The sequence below is a fragment of the Podarcis liolepis genome (genome assembly GCF_965112155.1).
Source record: "Podarcis liolepis genome assembly, chromosome: 1".
NCBI lineage: Eukaryota > Metazoa > Chordata > Lepidosauria > Squamata > Lacertidae > Podarcis > Podarcis liolepis.
The window spans coordinates 14,075,085-14,096,784 of NC_139554.1; the positions used below are offsets into that span (position 1 = coordinate 14,075,085).

At 46.4% G+C, this 21,700-nt stretch overlaps 1 protein-coding gene across 2 annotated transcripts in view; it reads right to left on the bottom strand.

The window, feature by feature from the left end:
- The window catches only part of KIF26A (kinesin family member 26A), a 159,202-nt gene that overhangs the window by 49,908 nt on the left and 87,594 nt on the right, over nucleotides 1–21,700 (bottom strand). For both annotated transcript variants that reach the window (XM_083516687.1, XM_083516688.1), the window contains exon 4: nucleotides 15,768–15,934. In XM_083516687.1, coding sequence (XP_083372813.1) covers nucleotides 15,768–15,934 — 167 coding nt within the window. The remainder of the gene's footprint in view (nucleotides 1–15,767; nucleotides 15,935–21,700) is intronic.

Below are 21,700 nucleotides of genomic sequence, written 5' to 3' on the forward strand. Positions count from 1 at the left end.
CCAAATTTAATTTCTGGAGAATCCTGGGAAGTGTAGTTTGCGAAAGGTGCTGGGAAATGTAGGGTTGTGAGGTCAGCAGCCATAACAAAGTACAATTTTTTGGGATTCTCTGTTAAAATTGCAGAATATAGCTCTGAATGTCTGGTGCAGGTGTGACTGCAGAGAGAAGCCACAGCAAAGAAGAGGAGGAGCAGCAACAGTGAAGCAAAGAGTCTCTAGAGAAGAAGAAGAAGAAACGTTTGGACTTGATATCCCGCCTTTCACTTCCCTTAAGGAGTCTCAAAGCAGCAAACAATCTCCTTTCCCTTCCTCCCCCACAACAAACACTCTGTGAGGTGAGTGAGGCTGAGAGACTTCAGAGAAGTGTGACTAGCCCAAGGTCACCCAGCAGCTGCATGTGGAGGAGCAGGGAAGCGAACCTGGTTCACCAGATTACGAGTCCACCGTTCTTAACCACTACACCACACTGGCTCCCTGAGGCTGATTGCAGGGCCCTCCCAGAGATGGAGAAGATACCCAGCAATTCTAACATAGGGAGCCAGTGTTGTACAGTGGGAACAGTGCTAGATTTGGACCGGGGAGACCCAGGTTCAAATATCCGCTCAGCCATGAAGCTCACTGGGTGACCTGGGTCAACCACACACACTCAGCCTAACCTACTTACAGGGTTGTTGTGGGGATAAAATGGTGATGGTGAAGGGAACCAGTACGCTGCCTTGAGTTCCTTGCAAGGAGAAATGGTAAGAAATGTACTTAACCCAATAAAATAGCAAATATCCCTGATGCCAACCCTACTGATAATGAACCAATATGTTCGAGGAAGTGCTTTTGAGCACCTAAGTAGCTAGCTGGAGCCCGGCCATGAAGTCTAAAGTATTGGGTGCGTTTATTTTTAAGTGCCAAGGGTGATTAATAGCAGCAATAACAACAGGAGAGGCAAGGCTGTCGGAGTCCCACATGGAGAGCGCATGGGACAAAGGCAGTCGACGGCGGCACTGAAACCACGCTCCTTTTTAATCCTGTTGCTGCTATGAATTATAACGTGGGAGACGGACATAAAGTATGTTATTACAGCATCATCTGTAATGCAAAGATTAACATCTCTCCTGCAAACAGCACCCAGGGGCAAGCAAACAAAGTCGGAGCCACTGAAGAACCAGACCGGCCTGCAGGCTCTACAAGTGTGTATATATATGATGAATGCCGAAACGCTTTCTATCATTCAGCAGTAAGAAACAAATATATACATATCTATTCACAATGAGCAGCAGTCGGGGTTTTATCGCTCAGTCTGTCAAGGCTGTCAGCCCCAGAGAGGCATTACAATAGTTAAATATCTAATGGTACCGAAGAGCCGGAATGTCACCAATAAAGAGAGAGAAAGAGAGAGACGAAACAGGTGCACGCTGTCAAATTACCGCCCGCTTGGAAAGTCACGATTATCGCTTTAACTATGGAATGCTACAATCCCCAGTGAAGCAAAGACAACCCCCCCCCCAACCCGAACACAACAGCTGGTGCTCCCAGACCTGGAGAGGAGGGGGCGGGCAGGCGGGGAGATATCGAGATCGGTGCAAGTAACGAAGGAACAAGGTTAAAGAGGGGGGAATGTCAAAGGAGAAAGAGGGAAAAAGCTGGCTGTAGGGTTTTTGTTTTGTTTGTTTTTTGAGATCACACCCAAACGTTGGTGGAGCGCAGGATAACAAAGAGCGAAAAATAAAAAATGGAAGGCGCAAGAGAAATGAGGACTTCTGGTTGAGGAGAACCTCTGGAGATGAGTTGTGGGAGTTGAGGTAGGGCCTTGGGGAGAGAGCTGGCGCTTCAGATTTGCAGGGTGGTAGCCACGGGGGGCAAGTCTGGCTTCATCACTAGCCTCCTCTCTAAATGTTCAGTTTTCTTGAATCTTGTCTCTCATTCAGGTGTGTCCACTCTCCCAGAGCAGAGTCCAGGAAGGACCAGCCACACTGCAGCTGCAGAAGGAAAGGAGGAGTTGCGAGGCAAGAAATTGTACAGCACACCTGGAATGGGACTGACTAAACCAGGAGAAATAAAAAAATTCCTTCCAGTAGCACCTTAAAGACCAACTAAGTTAGTTCTTGGTATGAGCTTTCGTGTGCATGCACACTTCTTCAGATACACGGCTACCTATCTGTAACTAAACCAGGAGAGCATTTCTCATGCCTCTTTTATCATCTGGCAAAGGCACGAGATTTACAGTTTGATGAATGTGATGTTGATTGGTTTTTAACGTCTACCAATATTTTCCCAACAAATATTCTGTATCGTTTTACATAAACCACTTACAAGTTTGTTTGTCTATTAAGTGGCACATAACTCCTATAATTGGGACCTGCTTGAGGCCATCTGGGTGAGAACAGGACTCTGGACTAGTTGGGCCACTGGCAAGATCCAGAAGGCTCTTAGAATCATAGAACTGTAGAGCTGGAAGGATTCCCGGGGGTCATCTAGTCCAACCCCTTGCAATGCAAGAATCCTGCCCACGGCCATCCCTGGTTGGGCTTGAACCACCAACCTTCTGGTTAACAGTCAGATGCACTAGCCCACAGTGCCACTGGGGGGCTTCTAACATTCTTAATAAATGAATAAATAAAAATGTGTACAAGCAAACCTCTAGCCCAATAATTTGAATTAAGTAGTAAATAATTTTTGAGCAGAAGAGGGGGGAAAGTCGGAGGGGGAGTCCTATCTAAAGGGGGCCACCCAAACAGGCCAGTGAAGACAGATTGTGCCAAGGAACCACAAAATGTTAACAACTGGAAGGTGAAAACAGAAAACCAGGGCGCAAGGGGCTGGAGTGACAGGAATCTGAGCAGAAGCACTCAGCACTGCAACATTTTGTTGTCTGCTGCCTACTATCCTTGGCAGATGCTGATCAAAGACTCCTTCCAAACAGTGATTTTACCAAAGCCATTTCCCTTCCCCGGGACACAATCCCGCCCCTTGCGCAGGGGTGTGGCTAGCCCCCGTGTCACAGGGAGTCCCCGCCACGCCACGCCCTAGGCCAACCAATCTGGTCAGCCAGGGGGCGTGGTGCGCAGCATTTAAGCAGCCGGCGGGTGGGAATTCGCCCCTTTTTTCTGATTCCCACACGCGCAGTTCACCCACCCTCTTAATCCTTTTGACCTTGCTATGGACCTTGGTTGGTCGCCTGTTGAAGGGGCCTGGTAGGAATTTTTTCCACTTGGCAAACTGGCACCAGCCATTTGGTTTCTCTCCTACCTCGTAGCAAATCATCACAACTTTGTAAGGTTTGGCAGTAAGGCATAGGCGTAATCGGCTGGAGGTGAGGGGAGATAGTGGCCATCACCTACCCCTCCTATTTCAAGGGTATTCTGTTAAAGGAATCCGGGGGAATTGGTGTCAAATGTCTTTATTCCAACACAGGGGGCGGGTTCAGGGCCTTGCCATTCAGTTTCACATTAGGCAAGTGCGGTAAAACTACTTCTACGTCTGAGTGAAAGTAGGGGGACCACATTTTTAAAATAAAAATAAAAGAACACTGCACAAAGAAAGGCAGCACATGAAGCAACAAGAACGCTTCTCTCTAGTTGGACTAGCTTTCCGCAGGCAGGGAGTTACCGAGAAAGGGGAACATTTTCCCTTATGTGATCTAAAGTGGAAAAGCCCCTGGAGGAGTGTATCACTTCATTCTCCTGAATGTGCAGATCCTGCCCCTGAAGACATTTCAGTTTCCATCCTGTTCCCTTTGGTTTCTATCCTGCCGGTGTTTAATAAAAACTAAGTATTACTTCAGTTGCCTTAAGGACCTGTACAAATTAGGACTGCCACCTTTTGTTTTTAAGAAAACACAGCAGCCCTGCCCTTGATGGATGATTGACACAGTGGCAGTCTCAGCAGAGCACCTGGGCTGTAGCGCTGGGTTCACATTGAACTGCAAAGGGTGCCTCTACGTGTGTGTGTGTGTGCCTTTGGCTTAGTCTAGGATTACCTTTTCGCTGAGATAGGCAAGCGCTCACAGCGCAGCTAATAGAATAGGCTTCCAACAGCATTATTGCAGATTCACAGAAAGAAAAGGAGAAATACTTGTGCAACTGAGCCTGTTGCGCAGAATGGAGAGGGAAGCATAATAACAATTATCGGCAACGACAGTCTGGGCATTGGAGAAAAGAGAAAAGGCAGACTCTTGCATGCCCAGAAGTCCTGAAACACTGTCAAAAGTATTATGCCTCTGAACACCAGTTGCAGGGAATCGCTCAAGTCCTGTTGATGGCTTCCCACAGGCACCTGGCTGGGCACTGTGAGAACAGGATGCTGGGCTATACGGACCACTGGCTTGACTCAGCAGCATTCTTCTTATGCCATTACTGAAGAGAAATGGCTGGAAGTGGTGGTGGTGTTTAACTCCCTTGTGAAGCAGACTTCAAATATTTCCATTTTACAGGTGGAGAGGGTGATAGCGGCACCACTCACCCATTTACAACTCTGGTTGGCTGCTGAAACTCAGCCTCCCAGTTCCAACGCACATTCATTTCTTGCATTTTCCTTCCTTGTCCAAGCCTTCCTTCCTTTCTTTTCTCCTGTCGCCACACGTGCACATACCTCTCCCACCAATCCTTTGGCTCTCTTTCCCAGTCTCCTAACTGCAGCCACCAGCCGCACATTTGCACACCTTCCTGCATCCAGACTGATCTCATTCTCTTACGCCGATAGCCCCTCTGATCCCATTGGCTCCACATGCCCCCTTGTTAACCCCCATCTCCAGTTTTGGATTGACTCTCCCATTCATTGCTGCAAGCCCCCCTCCTGGCTGTTCTTTTCTGTTCCGATGCCATTTGCTCTGGTCTGAAATTGCCTGCTTCTCCCGTCCCTCCCTCCTGCCTGATCCCTCAGTCCCCCTCCTGATATTCAGTCTATTAACCTCCCTGACTTCTCCGTGGCTGTCAGCCTTCGCAATCCCTCCCTTTCCCCAACTGCCATCTGCAAACATGTTCAACTCGAGCCCTCCCACTCCTGAACGCCTCCTGCAGGTTCTCTCCCCACCTAATCTCCCTTTTCTCCTCCACTACCACTGTGCCTTTGACCGGTTATTATTCTACATATCCTCTTTTATTTGATTCGCCTACCCTCAGAATATAAACTCTTCCTAGCAGGGAGTTCGTCTCCTCTACATTCATAAAGCACTGTGGAAAATGTGCAAAGCTGCATTAGAGAGGTTAAATCGCTTTTCCGAGAGTCGTTGCTGACTTCCAAGTTAGGCTCAAAAAGCTTATTCAGATTAAGCACAGTTCTCCTCTCCCCAACAAGTGCTAACATAAAACAGAATACAAGCCAGGCAAACATCGTTCTGTTTGCTGTTCATTAGAGAGAGACGCCACTTGAGTGCCACAGCAACGAAGAAAACAAGGGCCATGCACAGTGAAAGGAGACGGCAATTTCCAAACAATCTTGCTGCCTTGGCTAGCTGCTCTCCGTCATTCCAAGGTGCCAATGAACCAGACTGTGCATGCAACCCAAGAGTGACCACACTTTTAAAGGCCTCAATGCGTCAATGTGCAGTCCAAGAAGAACCGCCTAATATCTTATACACACTAGGGAGCAACCCTCTGAACAACCCAAGGGATTTAATGCGACAGTGCAAGAGGTCTTGGGCAGCGTGTCTCAGATCATACGATACAACTGCTTAGGAAGGGCTCCAACACAGGAGGAGGAAATGACAGAGGAGGGGAATGAATGGCAGGAACCTGGGTTGGAGGAGAGGTGGTCTCCCTCCTCCCCCCCCCATCAGTCGCTATGGGAGGGGGAACAGGGATGTCAGTTCTTACCCCCCCCCCCATAAACCTTCCTGTACAGTGGAGAGTCTTGGTGAAGACGTGGGAGAGTCTGAAGCAGCCAGATGAGAAGACAGAACAGGAAGTGGCAGCGACTGAACAGGAGCCCAAACAGGAGGGCGCAGTCTTGTCACCTAGAACCAGGTGCAGCCTTCACAGATGGGAGCAGACCCACTCACCCCGACAGAGCACATGTTTGCAATCCCCACATTCCTGCAATGTGAGTGAGTCTCAAGAGTGAGCGCGCCAAGCCTAGCCTTTAATAGCTTGGCAGGCACGGTAACTTGTTGGGACATCTTCATTGCTTCTATCCAGTTCTGTACTTGCCTTGCTCCTGAACTGTGAGTCCTTAGCCCAATGTCTGCTGCTGAGTCTGTACCATTACATGCCTGAATAAGGTATCTCCCCCCCACACACACACACACACAAGTAAGAGCCTCTGCTTGCTTGTTCGGGGAGGAAGCCAGGCCAGAATTCCTCAAGTCCCCTTACAAACACAATTAGCACAAATACGAGTCTGTAAAGGCCTCCAAAGATCTATGCATCCACTGTGGGTATGCTTGGCCACTGCAGAATATGGGATGCTGGGCAAAATAGAGTTTATTTTTGATCCAGCAGGGCTGCTCTTGCGTAATACCAAGTATTTTATCTGTCACCTTCAAATCTTGCCCTATGTGCAAAGGAATCAGAAGGCTGTTTTAGCTACACAACAACGCTTCAAGGTAAGGTGAATTGCCCAAGGACACACCAGGAGCTTCACACCTGAAGGGGGAGAACACAGGCTTTGTACGAAAAAGGTCCCCAGGTCCCCAGCATCCTTTAGGTATGGTTGGGAAGAAGAATTTCTGCCTGAAACTCTGGAGTGCTGCTTCCAGCCAAGTGTTGACAACGCTGAGCTAGATGGACCAATGGTTTGACTTGATGATGTTCCTAATCCAGCACAATAGTGAATGCTGCACCTTAGGTCAAAACAGTGTATATCTACGTGTGGCGTTTCCTATGCCTTGAGATTTGATTAACCCACTACTACAGACATAACAGACAGGTGGTGAGGTCCCTTGCAGAATTTTAAACATGTGCTCATTGAAGACCTTGAAGGCTAGACGAAAAAGGCACACAGGTATAGAAAAGAGTTTCAATCTCATCCCCTCCTATTCCCAGGGTTGGTCCCATACATTTTGGAACCTGAGGCGAACCGCAAAATGCCCCTCCCCACTAAGGAAGAAAAAGTGAGTGAAGATCTATAAGTGGGGAATAAAGATCTACTACAACGCGGGTGGCGATGTGGTCTAAACCACTGAGCCTCTTGTGCTTGCTGATCAGAAGGTCAGCGGTTCAAATCCCTGCGACAGGGTGAGCTCCTATTGCTCGGTCCCCGCTCCTGCCAACATAGCAGTTCGAAAGCACATCAAAGTGCAAGTAGATAAATAGGTACCTCTGGCGGGAAGGTAAACGGCATTTCCGTGCGCTGCTCTGGTTCGCCAGAAGCGGCTTAGTCATGCTGGCCACATGACCTGGAAGCTGTACGCCGGTTCCCTTGGCCAATAAAGCGAGATGAACGCCGCAACCCCAGAGTCAGCCACGACTGGACCTAATGGTCAGGGGTCCCTGAGAGCCAGTGTGGTGTAGTGGTTAAGAGCGGTAGTCACATAATCTGGGTAACCGGGTTCGCGTCTCCGCTCCTCCACATGCAGCTGCTGGGTGACCTTGGGCCAGTCACACTTCTGTGAAGTCTCTCAGCCCCACTCACCTCACAGAGTGTTTGTTGTGGGGGAGGAAGGGAAAGGAGAATGTTAGCCGCTTTGAGACTCCTGAAGGGGAGTGAAAGGCGGGATATCAAATCCAAACTCTTCTTCTTCTTCTCTTTACAAGCTTGTAGAGGCAGCATTGGGAGGGGGACTGCCAATGAGACGTCAGATCCGGCCTCCAAGGAGGGTGCCACAGCGATGACTGCCACTATAGCAGTGGCCGCAGTGGCAAGCAAACTTGGGAGGCTGGCTCTGCTGCCCCTGCAGATTCTGCCACCTGAGCCAACCTGAGCCTCACCTTGCGTCATGTGTGGGCCGGACCTTCCCATTCCTGCCAGATCAAAGAGGTACGTGAAGATGAAACACTCCATCCTGCTTTGTCTGCAGTACAGTGAAAGTGCAGCTTTTCCTTTTTGAAGGCACAAGAGGAATTTTGTGCACAGGCGGATTCTAACTGAGGTACTTGATGCCCTTTCCACCTGTGGTTTGCATGCAGCAAACCATTTATCCGGACGCACCTCCTTCACACAGCAAGAACCGAGACCCATCGTACCCTGCAGAACTTTTAGCATCGTCCAATGCCTGGCAAATCACATGGACATTGCATTCAGAAGACATTTTCATCATCTTAATACGGTGTCGAAGTCACCCTGGGCTGGCTCGACCACATGGCGTGAAAAATCTGCCTTTTGTTTAACAAGCACCCCTCATTTAAAGAGACTTCCCTGTTAGCACTCTTAGCAACACTTAAGGACCACCATATAAACTCAAAAAAAACCCCCACCCATCCTACCAAAAGTCTATGCAGGTTCGCTGCACAGCCTCCAGAAATTCTACATGCAGCACTGTTAAAAGGGCTAACTTGGTATCTGATGAGTCACAGAATCCATTTGCTTCTAGTGACCTACTTAACTACTAACCCAGTTATCTCTCTCTCTCCATCTGTCAAGACGGGTTTTAAATCATGCCAGCTCTGTGTGTGCAAAAGCTGCAGTGCCAAGTTATTCCCAGAGGGACGGGGGGGGGCGCGTTGAGTAAATGTTTCTAGCTATTAAATATAGAAAACTGGAGGACTACATCATCAACTCAGTGGAGAAACAATGCCCACATTTAACAGCTAAGCCAAGTCTCAGGATGACAGCTTCCAAAGATTTAGCTGCAAATATTTCTAAAGCAGGCTATTTTAAAAATGCGTAGTACGTCTCCATACACTTTCCCCTTCCCTCCACGAAAATTATGAAAAGCGCTGATCATCTCAGAATAATCAGGTTTAACAGGTTAGAAGTAATATATGCTTCTAGTATCCTTAATACATCATAACCTCCTTTCGCGGAATTTGAATCCCTGTCATTCCAAACTACTGATTTTTCCCCCTCTATTCTTTTTTCTTTTTAGGCTGATGCTTTTAACACGTTTCTATGGTTACTACCCAAGGTCACATCACAGAAGCCTGGACAGCAAGCAGTTCAGAAAGACAAAAGGCAGTTCACATCCATTGCTGTATTAAATAATGTATGAATGTTAAGGCACTCACGTTGTGGGGGGGGGGAGGTGAAAAAGAAAATTGTATGCACACCTAAGTCCAGGGGTCTCTGTTATCCAAGGCAGCACAGGAAGTATGTTAATGATTTAGAGTGTTTTGATGAATTTTCTTTTGGCACAAATGCTCTAGAATATATATTTTGACCTCAGATCTGCATGGGCAAATCGCTGAAAAATCCGAGAGAGGGATCTGCTGGAATAACTATTTTGATAAGGACACTTTAGCAGAATAAGATAAAGGAGATTCCTTGCTGGAGGTACATCAGGGGCTGCCCAAAATTTCCTTTCGGAAAATGAACATCCCAGTCCCATGCATGCTTCCTTGGAAATCATTACTATATTAAATGGGGATTGCTCCCAGTTTGCAGTCTTAGTTCTCACACCTGCAAGAATTATAGCCATAACTGAGATAGAGAAGGACTTTTCCCTCCAGACCAAATGACCAAGGTCCCCTAAAGCTGTTTTTGCCTGTTCTGAATAGTTTTGAGTCTCTTGTTCAAGTTGTTGGTCATTGACATAATGCAGGTCACATAAGCCTTGAACACCATATAAACGTATGGTAAAAAAATAAAATAAAAAACACTGTGTCCCATAATGCATGAATGAACCAATAAATGGCTAGTCCTAGATCTGAAAATGTTGAAGATAAGTGGTTAATGTTATGTTTAGATATATCCGGGTGGGGAACCTCAGACCAGGCACCAAATAAAACCATCTGGGACCTTCTACCTGCTTCTTAGACCATACACCTTTCTCCAGGGTGACACAATTCACTGACCCTGCTAAAGTGATTTTGCCTAGCTGGGCTGGGTTTTTTGATTGCAATAACACCTCTTTCATGTTTGGATGGAGATATATGCACCTTTGCACAATCCCATGTTCAATCCCCAGAGTCTCCAAGGTGGCCTGGGAGAAATGGCCCCCGTCTGAAACTCTGGAGAGCAGTTGTCAATCAGGTGATGAAGATGAAGGAGTTAAGGATATTGACGAGGTGAAACATGTGCAAAGAAGGGTGACCAAGATGGTCAAAGGTCTGGAAACCAAGCCGTACGACGAATGGTTGATGGAGCTGGGTATGTTTAGCCCGGGAAAAGAGGAGAATGAGGATATATGATAGCCAGAAACTCCAGCGGGTGCAGAATGCCGCGGCGAGACTCCTTACGGGGTCCTTGCCACAGGATCACATTCCCCCAGTGCTGCACCAGCTGCACTGGCACCCGGTGGAGCACAGGATCAGGTTTAAGGTGCTGGTTTTAACCTTTCATGCTCTATGCGGCCTAGGACCCTTGTACCTACAGGACCACCTCTCCTGGTATGTCCCACGGATGTCCTTACGGTCTTCAAATAAAAACATCTTGGAGATCCCGGGCCACAGGGAGGTTAGGCTGGCCTCAACCAGAGCCAGGGCTTTTTCGGCCATGGCCCCAATCTGGTGGAACGCTCTGTCGCAAGAGATTAGGCCCTACGGGACTTGACATCTTTCCGCAGAGCCTGCAAGACAAGGCTGTTCCACCAAGCCTTTGGCCAAGGCACAGTCTGACCCCCTCCTTCTGTAATCCTCACAGAACTCTAGCCCAATGGTTGCCATTAATTTGACTCTGAATTGATTTTCGAATGAATGGATTTTAGAATATATTTCAATTAATTGATTGTTATTTCATGTAAACAGTGTTATTTTTACTGTTGTTAGCAGCTCTGAGCCCGGCTTCGGCTGGGGAGGGCGGGATATAAATAAAATTTTATTATTTATTATTATTATCTTCAAATATCGAAAGAGCTGTCATTCGGAAGATGGAGCAAGCTTGTTTTCCCCTGCTCTGGAGGGTGGGACTCCAACCAATGGATTCAAGTTGCAAGAAAGGAGATTCTGACTAAACATCAGGAAGACCTTTTCTGAAAGGAAGAGCTGTTTGACATCGGAACAGGTTCCCTCAGGAGGTAGCGAATTCTCCTTCCTTGGGGGTTTTTAAGAAGAGGCTGGGTGGCCATCTATCATGGATGCTTTAGCTGAGATACCTGGATAGCAGGGGATTGGACTAGATGACCCTCAGGGTCCCCTCCAACTCTACAATTCTATGATTCTGTGATTTATTTGTTTCCTTACCCAGCCTTCAGCCAAAGATCCCACAGTGGGTTAAAACAGTAAGACAATATTGAGCTAAATGGACCAGTGATAAGGCAGCTTCTTATGCCTCGAAGGTAGTCAATGCCCCCTCCTGAACCTGCCCCCAGCTCCCCAGTTCACAATAAACAGCAAAGCGAACCATTTATCAGAACTAATTGAAACGCCTGAGCCTTGGAAGAAAAACACATTAGTCATTTAGCAGTTGTGCTAATATTGCAATGCTTTTCTTCCCATTTCATTAGGGGCACAATGTTCCAATGGCCTAATCATATGCTCAGTCACTGCTCAGCCAGTACCCTGAGACATGACAAGCTGTCTTGCTAGGCCTACACTTGATAAGGTGCCTGCTCTCCCAGTCACCTCAATTATTGACTGTATTTTATGGTCAATCTAATGGCCAAATGCTTATCAGCAAACCATCAGGTGCCTGTAATAGGAGAGTGACCCTCAGTTTATATGTACCATTAATGCTCATTAGTGAATAATTAGATTCTTTAATCCGCAAACTCAGAGGCATGCAAATATGACCAAGCATTCTGGTTCTAGAAATAAGTCTACTAAATGCTTCCTTTTGAAGATAAAACATCCAAATGCAATTCTGGGCATTTGAGCAGTAAGGGCATGAAATCTGCAACGTGGCAGGTGGTTTCAAAGAGATTTGTCCTATCCGGAAAGAGATTTGGGGTTCTTGTTTTTTAATCTCTCAAATTGTAAAAGAACATTTGTAACTGGGGAGAAAGAGGAGGAAAGGCATATATTCCATCTACCTACAGAAATAGGCATTTGAGTAAGGCAAGAAGATAATATATTTATTAAGCTGGTTTTCAACATCCCACTTTACTTTCTCAGCATTCTGCCATATTCTAGTGACCCAAGTCACAGCAGGAGGCCAGGTAGATAAAGGTCTGGAGTTTTGTAAATAACATACAAAAAGGTAACAAACAATTATATTTAATTACAAATAATAAAAATTAGTACCTTCAAAATAAACTTCATATGGTTGTATACAGCTTAAATGCACTTTCTAGAAGCATAAAATCTATCCCTAGAGATTCTTAACGCCTTTTTTATGCGTTGTCTTTATCTATATATCCACTTGTTCCCAAATATGATAGAAGCCACATTAGCTGAGCAGTGAAAGCTCTCACCTCTCTTGCTCTGAGATCATTTTATTTTTAATGCTCAACAATGGTACCTATAGAAGTCTCATCCACAATTAAAATTAATTTGTATGCATTGTTATAATTACTATTATTGGTATATATTTATTTATTTATTTATTTATTTATACCCCACCTTTCTTCCCTGACAGGGACTCCTTTACAGATAAAAATAAGAACAGCTGAAAACATAGAAAAATAATTATCTATTAAAGAACCATTAAACATTGATAGTGGTGGTGGAGTGTAACTTTTATACTAAACGTGCAAGGAAAGGGAGCAAACAACCACCTCTCCCAAGTCGTCTTGCTTTGAGCTCTGCTGCTTTGAGCTATTTTCTCACACTGGGTATCAGAGTTAGGTTGTGATAAATGGCTTAAAGCAGCGGGGAGTGTTAAAGTAAGACCTAGGAGCCTTACAGAGCCACAACAGAGACACCAGCATTTAAAAAGGAAGAGGGGAAAAGAACAAGGTCTTGTTCGTCATTCTGCCCAACTTGGACCCAACCTTGTTCTCTTTATTATTATCCAACATTTCCTCCATGGAGCTCAGGTATACTGTATACTGTCCTAACCGCCCCTGATTGTATCTGCACTTGAAGCTTATTTGGCGAGTGCACATTCGAACCCAGATCTCTCCTCAGTCCTCGTCCCATAGTCTAGCCGTGAGGTCACACTGCCTCTCAGCGAGCATTCTTTGCTCCCATAACCTGCTCTTTGATCCCAAGCTGTGCATTTTTGAACGTTCACCCCACTCCAATATCCTTTAAAACCTCTGCAATTTCCCAGCAAGCACCATTCATGGTGCAGAATTTGTGCCCTTGCACCTGTGAAAACCAGGACCCTCTCTTATTGCATCTGGGCCTCTATCTAACATCTTAAGATTTTGAGAAAAGAAACCCTTTCTTCTTGTGCCAGTTCTCTGATGGGAAAATACTGCTTCTGCCAAGCTCTGTGAGCCCTTCTCAGCCAGAAGCATCTTCCTGATTAAGGAATGGTAGTTTGGGATGGCATTTGCCTTGCAGTCCGACACTAGACAGTCCTTTCTTTCGAGAGAGAGTGGAATTTGGGAGTTAACTCCGTTTCAAATTTTGTTTAGGTGCCAGATTGTATTACAACACGTGTGCGACCAGGAGAAGACTACACGCTTCCTCTTGAGGCTAATGAGTAAAAATATCAAAGTTAAATGTAAGAGTGTTGCATAATTAAGCCTGATGAAGTTGAGCAACCACTTTTAAACAAGGACTCTTGAGTCAATATGCAAATGCAGCCTGCGTACATTTCACTGAGCATAACAAAGCAAAATCTGCCCAAGTTATGTAACAGCTTGTGGGCACTATCTACAAAAGATAGAATCAGTGTGAGAAAGAACAAAAAAGAGAAGTCCATGGGAGTAATGTTGGAACCCGGCAATATCAGGTATCCCAGGAGCTACAGAGAGAAGTGGCTGGCAGCACAGAAAGCGGCTTCACACCAAAGCAGATCACTCGGTCCTTGTAGCTCAGCACTGACCATACCACCAGAGAAGGAAAGCTCTGATCTGAAACCTCTGCTACCTTGCAGGATATCTTCAGAAGAAGAAAAGGCTAAAGAGTACACCTTGCACCAGGGTTTCCCAAACTTGAGTCTTCTGCTGTGGCCGGACTACAACTCCCATCATCCCTAGCTGGCAGGGCCAATGGCCACGGATGATGGGAACTGTAGTCCAAAAACAGCTAGAGACCCAAGTTTGGGAAACCCTGCCTTACACAAATTTGGAGTGGAGTCTCTAAGTCAGTTGGATGGCACCTTGTACAGTGGTGCCCCGCAAGGCGAATGCCTTGCAAGACGGAAAACCCGCTAGACGAAAGGGTTTTCCTTTTTGGAGGTGCTTCGCAAAACGAATCTCCTATGGGCTTGCTTCGCAAGATGACAATGTCTTGCGAGTTCCTGCTGGTTTTTTTTCCTCCCCCCCCCCTTTTTCTAATCCGCTAAGCCGCTTATCAGCTGATCCGATCAGCAGATAAGCCGCTAATAGCGCTAATAGCGCTGATCCGTCAATGGGCTTGCTTCGCAAGACGAAAAAACCGCTAGACGAAGAGAACCACAGAACGGATTCTTTTCGTCTTGCGAGGCACCACTGTACGTCTCCTTCCGCAGCCAAGCTGGTGCCAAATGTATTGCTCTGCTTTCCTTGGTGCACATCAGCAAGGCCAAGAAGGGAAATATTGTCATCTAGGCAATCCAGGTCTTCCATGCACACTGCTCAGGCGTGCGCCCAGTGGAGGTCCCTTTGGTGCTGCTAACACAGCAGTTGAACTTCACCCCCAGAGGCGCCCTTGAATGTCTCTCGAGACAGATGAATGCCAACAACATACACCAGGGATATAAACCCTGGACTGCAACTTCCATCTCCCCTGGCTATTGGTCATGCTAGCTGGAGCTGATGGGAGATTTTAGTCCAATGACATCTGGAGGGCCTTCCCTTGTCTATGCTCTCCAGGGTTTCAGAAAGACGGGCTTTCTGTTGTTCTTTTTAGCTGCCGTTGTTCTCAGCAGGGACGCGGACTTATAAAAAATATTGGGGGGGCCCGGGAAAGCTCATGAATAATAAATAAGCTCATGAATATGCAAATAAAGTGGCGCCACCTCCTCGTGAGCGAATAGGGGAGAGCGTGCTGCGCCTATTAATCAGCTCCGGAGCGGAAATTGGGTGGAGCTTTTGCTCGGGAGGGAGGGCAGGAGGCATGCAGCCCGACCCTGTGCATTTTGGGCTGGGGGAGGGGCAGCGATGGCGCTCTGCTGGAGGGGCGCCGGAGATTATTGGGGGGGGCGGAGCCCCCCCAAACGAATTTTTGAGCGGGCTCGGGCCCCCTCAAGCCCCATGGAGTCGGCGTCTATGGTTCTCAGATGCCATACTGGGGCTCATGGTTTGGTGAAGGCACTACTAAGTCTCTGCTATGAAAATATCTAGCCTTACTCATGGGGCTACAGTTCCCAAGACCACCTAGTGTAAAGAGAATTACTGTTTGTCCACGCACACCTCTGTGAATGAGAAAAGAAAGCACCTTTGTACAGGCTTCCAAAGCACAGCTCCCACTTTTCCTGGCACAGGTAAGCAAGATTTCCAATAGAGAAGAAAGAGGTGGAAGGAAGGTGCCTAGCCTTTCGGGCACCCATTGCTTTTCCGTTACAACTCCACCCTGCTCCCAACCCCACAATCTTTTTCCCCAGAAGAAGTTGCAAGCTCATGCTTCCATTGCATAGCGATCCCATTCATTACCCAAGCATTCTCCTGCCTGAGCTGCCATCTGCAACAACAACACCAACCGCCCAGTAAGCACTTGGTTTGTGGTCATTTCATACACAAGAGCAACTATGTAAATCGTAATGGTGAAAACTACCTTATGAAGAATGACGCTGCAGCTGAAGTCCCTGCAGAGACGCCGGCCGGGGCGACCAGACTTTGGGAAGCCAATGGCCCAGTGGTGCCAGTTTGGTCACAGTTGTTTTGCCCTGAGGTGACTTGAATATTGGAGCCTTCCCTTCCGCACTCTGCTGCTGTAGCCTCCTAAGGGAAAAGCAAAATTAAAAACAGGGAGTTATAAATATATTAACTTAAGACTAATAGTACTTCCACCCACCTCAGATCTACTGTGGGCATACAATTGGGTATTTATTTAACTTCATTCATATACCCATCATCATCATCATTATATTTCAATATACCTGACTTGCACAAAAGAGCAGTCCATTAAAAAGCATCTTGCTTCAAGACTAGCATAGATTTGGAGTTGCTCCCATGAAAGACTGTCACTTCCTTCCTCCTCCTTTTCCTTTCCTACCTCCCATAACTGCAAGTGCACATATTATTTTTTACACAGCTGTTCTGTGCGACAGCACTTCAAATGAGCGGTTTTAAAAATACAGCTACAACCACAATGAACGTTTCTTCAGAAACAACCAGTAGAAAAAGGACAGGCCACATCCTTCCCTTTGGGCTGGTGGAAACCATGATGATAGATGGTACCCATCAAAACATCACCACACAGGTGTTTTTTAAAATAATAATAATAAACACCCATGCACACAATGTGCTTAAGTACGTTCACAATTGGGTAACACGCCATTTCATGCTGAATGTCTTTCCCTTTTTGGATTATCTGCAGACAGGAAAATCTGAATTTAGTATGGGCTGCAACTTGGATAAAGAGGATGTCATGTGGATGCTGAGATAGAGAGAGAGAGAGAGAGAGAGAGAGAGAGAGAGAGAGAGAGAGAGAGAGGAAAGAAAGAAAGAAAGAAAGAAAGAAAGAAAGAAAGAAAGAAAGAAAGAAAGAAAGAAAGAGAGAGAAGCAGCTTCAAATCCATGTTGAACACCCGTGTGAATGAGCCACAAAAGACAGGATGACTACCTGTCTGGGAGACTTCAGATCTCTTACTACAACCTAAATAACTACCATATTTATTTAGTAGCTATGCTGTGTGGAACACAGATATTAGGCAATTCCGGCCCAGGAGACTACAGAACTGGGATGAGGATAGGATGTCAGGGAAATGAAATGATGAGAGAGGATGACAAAGGATGATGAGGGAGGATGACAGCATCAAACAGCAATAGAAGTGATGGTGACTGTTCAGAAAACACTAAAGATCTGGGTTTTGACAAGGGGCTTGAAATAAGAGAGAAGAAGACACCTTGATCAAATTGATAGGGAAGAATCAAAAATGACTCCAAGGCTGTGTTTCACAAAGACCGCCTGCTGCAGATTGTTGGCTTTTTCGACGCCAACTAAAAACCCATTTATTTTACCAAGCTTTCTGTGACTGAAATAATTTTTATGGGGCAGTTCACGGTATTTGTCGGTTTTGTCATGAACCTTACCCAGATTTGATTTCCAGTGTCTATCTTTTCTTTTAGTGTATTATTACGGCATAGTTTACATATTGGTTTTGTATGTTTGTAACCAGCTCTGGAAAGGGACGCGGGTGGCGCTGTGGGTTAAACCACAGAGCCTAGGGCTTGCTGATCAGAAGGTCAGCGGTTCGAATCCCCGCGACGGGGTGAGCTCCCATCGCTTGGTGCCTGCTGCTGCCAACCTAGCAGTTTGAAAGCACGTCAAAGTGCAAGTAGATAAATAGGCACCGCTCTGGCAGGAAGGTAAACAGCATTTCCGTGCACTGCTCTGGTTCGCCAGAAGTGGCTTAGTCATGCTAGCCACATCACCTACCTGTACACCGGCTCCCTCAGCCAATAAAGCGAGATGAGCGCCGCAACCCCAGAGTCGGTCACGACTCGACCTAATGGTCAGGGGTCCCTTTACCTTTACCTTAACCAGCTCTGGGGGCGGTTACAATGGATAGAAATTCCCCAAATAAACTAAACTAAATTAAATACTATTTCCAACTGTAACTGCACAATTAGGCTCTGGTGGACTGAGAAGACAAGGCCAATAGTGGGTCCAACAGTCAAGAAGGCAGTTTCTGCTGTAGAGGGAAAGAAGGAGCAGATGGGGCTTGGCAACCTGAAAAGGTCTCCCATCTAGGAGAAGGGAAACTCTGGTCCTAGACCTCCACTGCATTGTGCGACATCTTTGGGAGAAGAAAAGGCTAAGGAATAAACCCTACACAAGTCCAGAGAGCAGTCCATAAGGAGGTTGGACGCCATCTTGTATGCCTCTTTCCGGCAACTCCTGCAGCCAAGCTGGTGCCAAATGTAAAAGGTAAAGGGACCCCTGACCATTAGGTCCAGTCGTGGCCGACCCTGGGGTTGAGGCGCTCATTTCGCTTTATTGGCCGAGGGAGCTTCCGGGTCATGTGGCCAGCCAGAGCAGCACACGGAAATGCCGTTTACCTTCCCGCCGGAGTGGTACCTATTTATCTACTTGCACTTTGACGTGCTTTCAAACTGCTAGGTTGGCAGGAGCAGGGACCGAGCAGCAGGATCTCACCCCGTTGCGGAGATTCGAACCGCCAACCTTCTGATCAGCAAGTCCTAGGCTCTGTGGTTTAACCCACAGAGCCAAATGTAGTGCTCTGCTTTCCTTTGGACCACATTGGCGAGACCGAAAGGAGGATCTTGTCGCCTGGGCAGCTGAGGACCTCCATGCACACTGCCCAGCCCATAGCTGTCAACCTTCCCTTTTTTTGCAGGAAATTCCCTTAATCCAGCGCCATTTCCCACTGCTTCCCGCTGCTATCCTGGATTGTTAGATATCCCGTAGACTGTCCCTGGGACAGGTGAGGCTGCTGATCCCTTATTTTCGAGGCTGCTGATCCCTTTTTTTCAAATCAGAAAGTTGACAGCTTTGGCCCAGCCTTGTGCCCCAGGGAGGTCACTTCGGTGCTGCAAATACAGCAAAAACAATGCAGCAGCAGTTAAGAGATAAGGGAGGGAGAAGGACTGGAGTAAAAAGGAATGGAAGACTTGAACGGAAGGGGGTTTAAGCTACTATCTGGAAGGCCACATCAGCAGATCTTGGGAGTCCTACCAGCACAAAGATTTGGATCAGGTGACTTGAATGGATCATCTAAACCAGTGACGGGGAACCTGTGGGCCTCCAAATATTGTTGAACTCCCATCACACCTAGCCCTGATCTAAGCCTGATAGTCCTGTAAGACGCTTCCCAAACCACCACGTCCGCCTGACAAGCCGTTTTGTCTTTCCTATATTCTGTACACAGCCACAATAATAAGCAATAAAAAGGAAGCCATGTCGGCAAAGGTCCATCGCTGGACAAGGTTAAAACCATGACCAGAGGCAGACAAGAGGAATAAAACGGAGACCCTTTGTTATAGGTAATGCACTGTTAAACTGTCTGACAAGCATGAAAACATGGAAAACGATAAGCAGAACCCTTTTTGTTTTACGGCATTATTCGGTGGCTGGCAGAACGGTTTATCTGCTTCAGTTATAACTGTCAGGAATTATTTCTCAGCCGCGCATCATCTACAAGCACTATCTGTTTTAAGAGGAACAAACCAAGCAGGGGCATTTGTAGCATCTTTCCACATGAGCAGCCAAAAGAACCGAGTAAAAACATTGATTTCTTTTTTTTTGGGGGGGGGGGGAGAGAGAGACACCTACAAACAAACATATAAAAGCCTTCACAGATACACACCACGTTTCATATAACTCACATTTTCACAAGCGTTTTCATTCTCAGAGGAGATAGCTACTTTTATTTTATTTTTTTAACCTCCTGCAAAGCCATGTGTGCAAATGGATCTTTGCCTGTTCTGGCAACCTGATTTAGAACCCACACCCAGTCATATAAATACCCAGTTATTCATATTTAGGGCATGGTGATTAACACAAGGAGGTCATTAAGACAACCCTTCCCTATTTAAACCAGAGGTGTTCTACAGAGATGATGCTTGCGGCTCCCGCCCGGCTTTCTAACCTCAAAGCTACAGTCTCTCCAGCCGCAATGAAGTCTATCCACTTAGAACTATAGAGCTGGAAGGGACCAAATCTACTCCAACCCCCTGCCTCTCCCCATATGATCAGACCTGGACCCTGTGCTTGTCATCCGAGGTCCTTCTCTATGTCCCTCCATCCCAGAGAGGTTCAGAAGGTGGCAACAGGAGAACAGGCCTCGCCTGGCGCCATCGTTGCATGTCTTCACAGGACATGTATTTATGGGACCTCGTATTTATGGGACCGCCTCTCCTGGTATGCCCCGCAGAGGACCTTAAGGTCCATGAATAATCATAGTTTAGAGGTCCCGGGCCCTAAGGAAGTCAAATTATCCTCCACCAGGGCCAGGGCCTTCTCAGTGATGGCTCCGACCTGGTGGAATGCTCTGTCCCATGAGACCAGGACCCTGCAGGATTTAACTTCCTTCTGCAGGGCCTGTAACACAGAGCTATTCCACCTGGCCTTTAATTTGAACTTAGTCTGATCTTTTATTTCCCTTCCCTCCCCCTCCCCTTTTTATGAAGATTACCCGCTCTGAGATCCCACAACTAATTCTCACCTGGTCTCTTTGCTGGCCCAAATAGGACTAATTTAGCCAGCTAGCCCCCTAAAATGATTTTTGAATTCTGAATTTGTTGTTATTCATGTTTTATACTGTATTTTATGCTCTTTTTTGTTGCATCAATTAAATGTTTTAAATTTGTTGTTAGCCGCCCTGAGCCCAGTTTTTTGAACCAGGAAGGGCGGGGCATATGTAAAAAAAATTTAGTATTATTATTATTATTATTATTATTATTATTATTAACAACAACAACAACAACAACAACAGGGTCTGCATAGCTTCAGGACAGGCTAAAACACTCTGGAGCCTATTTAGTTCATTAGCCAGTTTCCCACCACAGCCAACCAGAAGTGCCTATGAAACCCACAAAGTGGACAATGGGATGTGAGGGAACAGCCCTCTCCTGATACAGTGGTACCTCGGGTTAAGAACTTAATTCGTTCTGGAGGTCCGTTCTTAACCTGAAACTGTTCTTAACCTGAAGCACCACTTTAGCTAATGGGGCCTCCTGCTGCCGATTTCTGTTCTCATCCTGAAGCAAAGTTCTTAACCCGAGGTTAGCAGAGTCTGTAACCTGAAGCATCTGTAACCTGAGGGACCACTGTATTGTTATCCACTGACTGATATTCAGAGCTGCCTTGCCTCTAATTCTGCAGGCAGCATATAGCCTTCCTGACTACTAGTCATTCATAACCTCATCCTTTGTCTTGATTCCCCCAGTGCAAGACACTATTCATGCGAATGTAGAGATCAATGCAATTCATTTTTAAACTATTTTTAGGAAGGACTGCTAAAAGTAGAGTCCAGGAATTCGTTTAGAAAATGCTTAATTAGAGGCGATGCCACAATACATATTTGTAGCTAGGGTTAACGACTCCGTGAATGGTAATGGATGCTGTTTCTGCCGTCTGAAATACTACTCTGACATTTCAAACTAATTAGTTAAAATAAATTTAGGCAAAAAGAGACAGCGTTGTAATGAAGCACAAATGCAATTAAATACTCCCCAGGATGCCTCCAAACTTTAAAATCCACAATGCTATAGATCATGTTTTACAACCATCTCCTATGGTGACGTGCTAGATCTTTTCTATAGTTAGTTAAATCCACTGCTCTGCATCTATTGCACAGAGACATAAGCCCTTTTTGTGTGTTTCTTGAGTGAAGGAGGCACCACACAATTACTGGGAATTGGGGCCATACTCTTGGCTCCAGCCTTGGCAGGGGGACTATGGAGTGTCATTTTAGGGGGTGAAGTGTACTTTCTTCAGTGAAAGGTCTTCAAAATATGTTTTTGGGCGTGAGGAATTCAAATCTACTATTTTTTGTGATTGGACAACATTTAGCTTGATAA